Source organism: Amphimedon queenslandica, unplaced genomic scaffold (genome assembly GCF_000090795.2).
Source record: "Amphimedon queenslandica unplaced genomic scaffold, v1.1 AMPQUscaffold_13165, whole genome shotgun sequence".
In the NCBI taxonomy this organism is placed as follows: domain Eukaryota; kingdom Metazoa; phylum Porifera; class Demospongiae; order Haplosclerida; family Niphatidae; genus Amphimedon; species Amphimedon queenslandica.
Genome location: NW_003546599.1, coordinates 30,514 through 39,677, shown reverse-complemented (window position 1 = coordinate 39,677; position 9,164 = coordinate 30,514). Strand labels below are relative to the sequence as shown.

At 37.8% G+C, this 9,164-nt stretch overlaps 3 protein-coding genes across 3 annotated transcripts; 1 reads left to right on the top strand and 2 right to left on the bottom strand.

Annotated features, from left to right (window-relative positions):
- Nucleotides 1–282: 282 nt before the first annotated feature.
- LOC100641814 (GTP-binding protein SAR1b-like) lies at nucleotides 283–1,757 on the bottom strand. Its single transcript, XM_011407792.2, is given in 8 exon segments — nucleotides 283–350; nucleotides 567–651; nucleotides 701–832; nucleotides 1,083–1,186; nucleotides 1,245–1,310; nucleotides 1,487–1,598; nucleotides 1,600–1,607; nucleotides 1,675–1,757. Coding segments are annotated over 8 exon segments (582 nt in total). The 5' UTR covers nucleotides 1,721–1,757; the 3' UTR covers nucleotides 283–321.
- Nucleotides 1,758–2,140: 383 nt separating this feature from the next.
- LOC100641688 (protein transport protein Sec24A-like) lies at nucleotides 2,141–8,536 on the top strand. The gene is given in 23 exon segments (XM_020000644.1): nucleotides 2,141–2,464; nucleotides 2,570–3,492; nucleotides 3,570–3,815; nucleotides 3,885–4,011; nucleotides 4,106–4,215; nucleotides 4,352–4,418; nucleotides 4,464–4,582; nucleotides 4,651–4,696; nucleotides 4,770–4,825; nucleotides 4,885–4,921; nucleotides 4,924–4,985; nucleotides 5,244–5,342; nucleotides 5,407–5,536; nucleotides 5,586–5,682; nucleotides 5,728–5,786; nucleotides 5,896–6,069; nucleotides 6,161–6,315; nucleotides 7,325–7,465; nucleotides 7,549–7,686; nucleotides 7,816–7,920; nucleotides 7,976–8,068; nucleotides 8,160–8,263; nucleotides 8,321–8,536. Coding segments are annotated over 23 exon segments (3,360 nt in total). The 5' UTR covers nucleotides 2,141–2,307; the 3' UTR covers nucleotides 8,436–8,536.
- A 27-nt stretch (nucleotides 8,537–8,563) lies between these two features.
- On the bottom strand, nucleotides 8,564–9,153 carry LOC109584790 (indoleamine 2,3-dioxygenase 2-like). Its single transcript, XM_020000654.1, has one exon. It carries the CDS (start codon nucleotides 9,109–9,111, stop codon nucleotides 8,665–8,667), a length of 447 nt encoding a protein of 148 aa, XP_019856213.1. The 5' UTR covers nucleotides 9,112–9,153; the 3' UTR covers nucleotides 8,564–8,664.
- Between the last annotated feature and the right edge of the window lie 11 nt (nucleotides 9,154–9,164).

Genomic DNA, 9,164 nt, shown 5'->3' with positions numbered 1-9,164 from the left:
ATTTTAGAGCGATTTGCTTATTTTTGCTAATTCAAATTTTATGTTCATAATTATTATAGTTTAAAGAGTAATTATGTATGGTTATTCATAATAAATAAAAGGCTGATTAATCAATCATTTATAATAATAATAATAATAAATTATACATACATATCATAGCCTAACAAAATTCATAAATAAACAAGAACAACCAGAACTTAACAAGGACATAATAATAATAATATAATAATAATAATAATAATAATAATAATAATAATAATAATAATAATAAATTTTGCATTCTGAGAAGGAACAAGGAAAGTATTGACACTTCATGAGTACTTAAAGATACTGTGCTAACCACCGAAAACCTAAACAGAGCAAAAGATAGAATCATAACTTATCTAGTAAAATTGAGTTAATCTATGATAGAAATAAGGACAAATTTGGTTATAATTATTTTGATGTGAATTTTAACAGGATTGGCATACGTTTCCCATAAGAAATTAACATTGAGAATCAGCTAAAACTTTCTACACTGCTCAGCAGAGGGCATCAATAATTGAACATTAATCATAGGGGCTTACCCTCTCCATATCCCTGCCTCTTTAGTACTGAAGTCATGAATAATTCTACAGGGCGTCTCTGAAGGTCCTTACGTGAAATGGTACCCTTAAAAATAAAATTATTTTAAAATAAAAGAAATATCTTTTCCACTTACTTTTCCGGTTGTTACTCCATGTAGATTGAAGAACTGTCTGATGTAGTCCTCTGATAATGCTTTAGGAGCATCAATCTTATTCCCTAGGATCAGTATGGGGGCATCTGAAACCTCCTCATCTGATAAGAGACCCTGCAAGTGGAAGAGAGGGAGAGAGGTATGCTACTGGGCAAGTGTAAAGTTGTACAATTAACTGATTTAGGTAAAGGAGTGATTCTCCTGGTAATTCTGATATCAATGGGTCACAATGTACTTAAAAATAATGAATCATAACATTGCATGTCTACTAGATGTTCCCTCATTTTAAATCATGAACACTTAAAGTTGAGCTAAAACACACATGTATATATAAATTGAAATCATATAATAATTATTAGTTTACTTCTAGTTCTGCTTTTGACTCAGGCAGTCTTTCTTGATCTTGCACATCTATAAGGAATACTATCGCATCAACTGCTGGAAAGTAGTCCTTCCAGACTTTACGAGCTATGGTCAAAGGAAGTGAGATAATGAATGTCATTATGAAGGAGGCATTTCCTTTTACCTGTTTTATGGCCTCCTAAATCAAATGTTGTGAATGTTACTCCTTCTATTCTTAACTCCTCTTTTGCTAAGGGAGAGAGAGGGAGAAAGAATTCTCATAGTATATTTACTAATATTATTGTTGGATGGTGCCAAGTCAATTGGACAACCACAATTCATATTGATCCAACCATTTTAATAATAAACCATTTTTAATATTGTTAAAACAATATACATAATTATTATTTCTTGGTATGCCCTTACTGGGGTAATAGGTTGGTACAGGTTGTCCCATTCTGTCATCCTTAAGCATGTGAAGGAGGGTTGTCTTCCCGGCATTATCCAGACCCAAGAAGACAAGTTTTGCTATGGACTTTCCACAGACCTGCAGGGCAAATTTAAAATCAAACAAAACAAAGTGATGATGAATTCCCAACTCTGTATCTCCTTACCGAGATAGCCCAGGGCTCCAGTAAACCAGTCCCATAGAAAAGACATTTTCCTTTATTTGTAAGAGGGATAACAATAGAGAAAGGATGTGGATTACCTTTAGCTTTTCTCTTTTCTTTCTATTCTGTGCGGCTTGGGTTATTTTATTTATTTTTAACTCTTTGTCGACTTAAATGACGTCATTCAGGCAACGACATGCCACGTGACCAATAGACCACGCCCACTACTAAAAGTTTTTTTCGAGTTCTTTCTTTTGCTTTTTAAGTTTTTTTGCTTTTCTACTTTGATGAAAATCTTTAAATTAGCCTCCAGTTTAGCTCTACAAATATTAACGGCATGTTTTTAGCAAAATGAGATCACGTGATGGATCACGTGACTTCCAGCTGTTTTCATGAAAATTGTACTGTAGAATACTGAGAATGGGAAAATTGCTGCAACATGATAACCAATGTTTGCAAACAATAATAAAGTAAAATACCTAAGCACATAACACGTAGGCCAACGTGTCAGTCATAAAATCACGTGACTTGATCACGTGATAGTGGCATTAAATAGACTATCCCTGCATGTGGGGTAATTGTCATTTTGTTGTCTGAAAGAACTCTCTCTTCCTCCCTCTCTCTTTCTGTTAGTAAATGTCTCAGAGAAGAGTCTATCCTAGTAATCCTTCAGTGCCAACAGGGCCCTCTCCTGGTTACCATGGAAACCTACCCCAGCAGCAGCAGCAGCAGGGACAGTACCCTCCTCCTCCTCCTGGGGGTGTGGCTAATAAACTAGGGGCAATGAGTTTAGGTAAGATGGGATATTTGTCTGATGCATCAGAATTTTTATAATTTGCATTCTAACAAAAACGTGGAAAGTGTAATTAATAATAAATTATTTTAATTATTATTTCAGGTCCTCCTGGTCCCCCGTCTGGTTCATTAATGGGAGCTCCACCCACCTCATTAATGGGTTCTCCCCCTCAACCAACTGTTAACGGCCCACCTCCTTCATTAATGGGAGCTCCACCCACCTCGTTAATCTCTCATTCATCAGCTGGTCCCTCCTCCCTAATGGGTCCTGGCCCACCCGGTCCTTCATTAATGGGTCCTCCTCCTCCTCTTAGGCCACACCCAATGGGACTAATGGCCCCACCCACACAACTAGGAGGAGGCCCTCCGACTAATATTAGACCTCAGCCACCGCCCACTCAATTAGCAGGACCTCCACCTATAAATAGACCTCAATTAGTGGGTCCTCCTCCACCCACTCAATTAGCTGGTCCTCCACCCACTCAATTAGCAGGTCCTCCTCCACTTATTAATAGGTCCCAGCCACCACCCACTCAATTAGCAGGTCCTCCTCCACTTATTAATAGACCTCAACCACCGTCCACTCAATTAGCGGGACCTCCACCTATGAATAGACCTCAATTAGCAGGTCCTCCTACTCAATTAGTGGGTCCTCCACCCACTCAATTAGCTGGTCCTCCGCCCACTCAATTAGCGGGTCCTCCACCCACTCAATTAGCAGGTCATCCTCCTAATATTAGGCCTCAGGCTCCGCCCACTCATTCTCAGTTCCCTCTTCATCCTTCTCTAGCTCCTCCCACTTCAGCGGCCCAAGGTCCCCCGACAGGATCTCATTCCCATACTCTCATGTCTCATACCGGTACTCATGGTATGTACATGGCTGAAGGTGGGGGTAGTACTGGAATGAGTATGGCAGGTCCACCTCCACTGGGTCACATGACAGCTCCGCCTCCTAACAAGTATCCTCATTCTGGACCAACTGGTTTGACTGGTTCTACTCTCCAACCTCAACCAGAACCTCAACCAGTAAGACACCGGAAAATATTTTATTTATAAAAACCACTCTCTCCCTCTCTCTCTCTCCCTCCCTCTCTCTCCCTTAGCCTCCTCCTCAGCAGGTGCTTCCGAACATTCAGCCTGTCAATGTGCAAGAAGTCCGTAATATCTTACCTGCCACACCCATCACAGTCTCCACCCCACTACTACCGCAGCACCTACGGGATCTTAATCCGGATCCTTCCGTGTTCTGCTCTACAATGTCGACTGTTCCAGCTACTTCTGGACTCCTCAATAAGATGAAGTTACCCTTTGCTATTCACATCCATCCATTCAAGGACAGCAAGGCTAGGGTATGTGTACATAACTACATCTACTTTATACTTTATATTGACTGAGTGATGACCACTTGTATTCCTTAGGAGTGTCCGGTCATTAATCCCAGTACTATTGTAAGGTGTAGGGTCTGCCGAGCTTATATCAATCCTTTTGTATCTTTTGTGGACCAGAAGCATTGGAGGTGTAACTTCTGCTTTAGAAATAACATTGGTGAGGATTAGTTTCAAAGCATAATAGTTTATAAAACCCTCAAAATATAAGTATAAAAACATTTTAAATTCTGTTTCTCTTTTTCTCTTTCTAGTTCCTGATAATTATGATTATAATCCTCAGTCTGGTAAGTCAGGTGATCACTCCTTCCATCAGGAGTTGCGTCATTCGTCAGTTGAGTACATAGCACCTTCGGAATATATGGTACGTGGAGGGGCAGAGCCTGTTATTTTAACCCTTTAATGGGCAGATGTATTATCATATCAGAAAATGTAATGAAAATGGATCTTTTACATTTTAGATGACATACCATATATTACCTAATTATCTGCACCTCTAGGTCCGTCCTCCTCAACCTAGTGTATATTTTTTTGTTATTGATGTAACCTACCCAACCATACAATCAGGTGACTGTCACGTGACCCACTAGTAATTATTATTATTTCTTAAAGGTCTTCTTGATGTATTCTGTGCTACACTGTTGGATTGTATCAATAAGTTACCAGGTGACAGTCGGACTATGGTTGGATTCCTCTCATTCGACCACACCCTCCACTTCTACAATCTCAAAGTACCCAGACTCATGAAGAGTAGACACAGGGAACATGTACTTACTGAACTCTCTTTCTTTCCCTTTAGCCGTCCCAAGCTCAGCCTCAGATGCTAGTTGTATCAGATTTGGAAGGTATAATTCATTTATTTGTTTATTTGTTTATTTATTTATTTGTTTGTTTGTTTATTTGTTTATTTATTTTTAGATCCTTTCATTCCATCTCCCACGTCGCTCCTCGTTAATTTGAGAGAATCAAAAGAAGTAATTTATTATTATTGTTGTTATTTATTAATTCTTGTTTACATTTTTTGTTTCTCCAGCTGGTGAAGTCTTTCCTGCAAGATTTCCCTCGTATGTTTGTCGATCAAAGAAACCTTCAAGTGCTCTAGGACCTGCTTTAGCCATTACTGAGAAACTGCTGGTAAGAAGAGATGCAGCACCACACACTGACTGCTCCTTGTAATGACCAGCAGCCTGTCTGACTGGAGGTGTGTGTGTGTATAAGTAATGTAATACCTGAGGACTGAGATATCTGCTTGAGGTGAAGCTGAGGGCAGATATCAAGGGACTCAGGTATTACATTACTGATACTCACCTCCAGACACACACACACTGGTCACTCCACATAATTCATTGTATTTACAACATGTAAAATATATTATCCATCTCTTTCCATTAGCACCAGATCGGTGGTAGGATCACCGTGTTGATGAGTTCACTGCCTAACGTAGGACCAGGAGCACTTAAAGTGAAGGAAGCTACTGGAGCTACTAAAATGGTAACCAACCAAACAGATATAATAATTATCCCCCTGTCTCTCTCTCTCCCTCTCTCTCTCTCAGGATCAGCTCAATATGTCTGCCAGTACTGATTTCTACAAGAAGTTAGCTCTGGATTGCTCCGCCCAGCAAATAGCAGTTGATCTTTTCGTCTTCTCAAGCAAATCCCAAAGCATTGACCTCATGACAGTCTGTAAGATAATCATCATCATGTATTGAGTAGGTGTGGTTTGTTTCCATAGCAACCGTTGCCAAGTTCTCCTCCGGTCAAGTGAGGTACTATCAGAGCTTCCACTCGGAGAGGGCCAGTGTCAGGGAACAATTTGAAAAAGACTTTAAGTAAAATTAACATTTTATTTTAAAATTATTTTATTTTATTTGTAGACGGTATTTGACTCGTAATATTGGGTTTGAGTCTGTAATGAGAATAAGATGTACTGAAGGTATCTATTCATTTATTTATTTGTTTAGTTATTTATTTATTCATTTATTTATTTGTTTAGTTATTTATTTATTCATTTATTTAATTATTCATTTATTTTATAAATACAGGTCTTAGCCTCCACACGTTTCATGGTAATTTTTTTGTCCGCTCTACCGACCTCCTTTCCCTCCCTAACGTGAACCCTGACCACGCCTACTGCATGAACATGGCCATTGACGAGAGTCTCAAGGACTTCCCAATGGTTTGCTTTCAAGCAGCTCTCCTCTACACCTCTTATAGAGGTACGGAATAATAACAGAGTGGGAACATTCTCTACTTGTACTTGTGCTACTAGTGGTAGTATATTAATGATTGTTTTAATTTCTTGTTTAGGTGATAGACGTATCCGTGTTCATACCTTATGCCTGCCTGTGTCAGACCAGCTGGCTCAGTTGTATGCTGGTCTTAACGTAGTACCCATTGCTGGAGTACTTGCTAAAATGGGATCCGACAGACTCACTACCGCTTCTCTTGGGGATGCCAGAGATGTATGTGTTCTTGTCTCATGTACAGTATCATTGTTAATTAATGTGCAGTAGTTTAGTTATAGCAACTTTGGATGAATACTCAAGGCTATACTGAAATCATCCCAAATTTTTATTACATTTTCTGATACATATTGATGTCCTTAAGCTGCGTAGAAAGTATGAGTTGATTCCGGCTTTAATTTTTTGAGTTGCAGCCATTTTAAGAAAATGCCAAAATTCTATAAAATACCCAAGGATATAATAGCCCATGGTTTTTCCAAAAAATGGCTCCAAAATTTTATTACATTTTCTGATACATATTGATGTCCTTATGCTGTGTAGCAAGTTTGAGCCAATTCCGACTTCAATTCTTCAAGTTACGGCCTTTTTAAGAAAATGCCAAAATTCTAAAAAATACCCAAGGCTATAGCCCATGGTTTTTTCCAAAAAATGGCTCCGAAATTACCCCAAATTTTTATTACATTTTCTGATACATATTGATGTCCTTATGCTGTGTAGCAAGTTTGAGGCGATTCCGACTTCAATTTTTTAAGTTACGGCCATTTTAAGAAATTGTCAAAATTCTGAAAAATACCCAAGGCTATAGCCCATGGTTTTTTCCAAAAAATGGCTCCGAAATCACCCCAAATTTTTATTACATTTTCTGATACATATTGATGTCCTAATGCTGTGTAGCAAGCTTGAGGCGATTCCGACTTCAATTTTTTGAGTTACAGCCATTTTAAGAAAACGTCAAAATTCTGAAAAATACCCAAGGCTATAGCCCATGGTTTATTCCAAAAATGGCTCCAAAATCACCCCAAATTTTTATTACATTTTCTGATACGTATTGATGTCCTTAAGCTGTGTAGAAAGTTTGAGTCAATTCCGATTAGAAAATTTCAAATTATGGCCATTTTAAAATATTCAAAAAAACTAGATTTACTGATACGTGTAACATTAATTAATAATTATACAACAAATAAAGAAATGTCTTGAGTGACCCAATGCATCTCATATCTCATTACAGGCTCTTGTTAATACAGTCATTGATGCTACTAAAGCTTATCGCTCAAACGTTGCCTCAACAATGCAAGGAGGAGGGGCTAAGCTAACACTACCAGTGTCACTGAGACTACTACCTTTATTCATACTGAGCTTATTGAAGAATGTAAGTCATGAACAATGTCGATATTATTGTGACATTTTAACCTCTCTCTCTCCCCCATCCCCCCTCTGTCTCTTTTTCTCAAGATTGCCTTCACTCTTAGCAACAGGCAGAATACCGACTGTAGGTCGGCCACCATTAGCACTATACTGACATTACCTCTGGACTGGCTAATCTCATTCTTCTATCCTAAACTCTATGCACTTCACACACTATCAGATAAGGTTAGCTGTATAGTAGTTACTGCATGGAACAGTGTACAGTCTAAATATAGTATGATTATTTAATAATAATAATAATAATAATTAATTTTATTTATTTATTTATTTATTCATTTATTTATTTATTAACAGGATACAGTGGATTCTGATGGGGAGGAGCTCTTAGCTCCGCCCATTTTACAACTCTCGGCTGAAAAACTAACACGATATGGAATATTCTTAATGGACTATGGAACAGTATGAGCATTTGAAAAATAAAATGAATTATTTTAAATTTTTTTTCATATTTTAGGGTATTTATATTTGGGTCAGTAAAGAAGCACCTGCTGATGTTATTAATAATATTTTTGGAGTTCCTCATTTTGGGGCAATACCTGAATCAATGGTAAGGACTCTCATGAATATGAATGAGGTTTCTAAAAATAGTATCATATGTTTATTAATAGTCACAACAATGACATCATTGTTATTTTTAGACCTCCCTCCCTTTGCTTGAGAATAATTTGAATCGATTAACCAATTCGCTAATTTGTCAGTTACGGTTGTCACGGCAACACTTTATGCCGTTACTCGTCATTCGGTAAGAAAAAAAATGTTTAAAACATTATAATTTTTACAAATTAAAAAAATTTTTTAGCGAGGATGGCCCCCATCGTTTGCTATTTATTAATTACCTGATTGATGATAAAACTGAAGACGGGACTTCTTATTACGAATTTCTGTCTCACATCTCTCGGCAGTTAACAAAATAATAAACTGTCCATTAGCAAAAGGGCTCGTTGTGTGTTAATTAATTAATTTATTATTATTATTAATTATTATTGATTATTGCAATTAATGAGATTTCTCTATACTTGATTGTGAATGGTTTGCCGGCTAATTCTAATGTCCTCGTGTGGATTTTCACAACAAATAAATATATAAAAGTAGCTTATATTTTCAGTACAACACTGAGCAAAAAAAGTAGAAGATTTTAGTGATTCATTCTTTAATTTTGTGAGCAATTGTCTCATCCCTTGGCTTCTTGAGGAAACCAATGATGTCAGATCCTGGAAATATAGTGCTGCCTGGCTCAGAGCTGCTGGATTGAGAGCGGAGAGGAATAATGACGTACGATGTCACAAGATTGATATGCTGCTGCCTGAATTTAACCAAACCCTCAATGCAATGATTGTAAGCTGCAATAAGATCCTTGTTACTTGAATGGGCCATGGTGTACTCTCTTAAATCAGTGGTGTCCATTTCCAGCAGTAACTGACGATGTTCCCTTGGCATGTGCCACCTCATCTTATGAAGATATGGAGTCGATTCAGATTGAAGTTTAATGCCCAGAAATGAGGTGAACAGTGGTATGACAGAGCTTTGAATGCCACTAGCTCCAGTGTATTTCTTAAGGGTATCAGGACTATCACTGCCATCGTACTTCATCCCTTTTGGGTTATCATTGAAATAATGCTGGAAATCGTTAAAGAAGACGACTA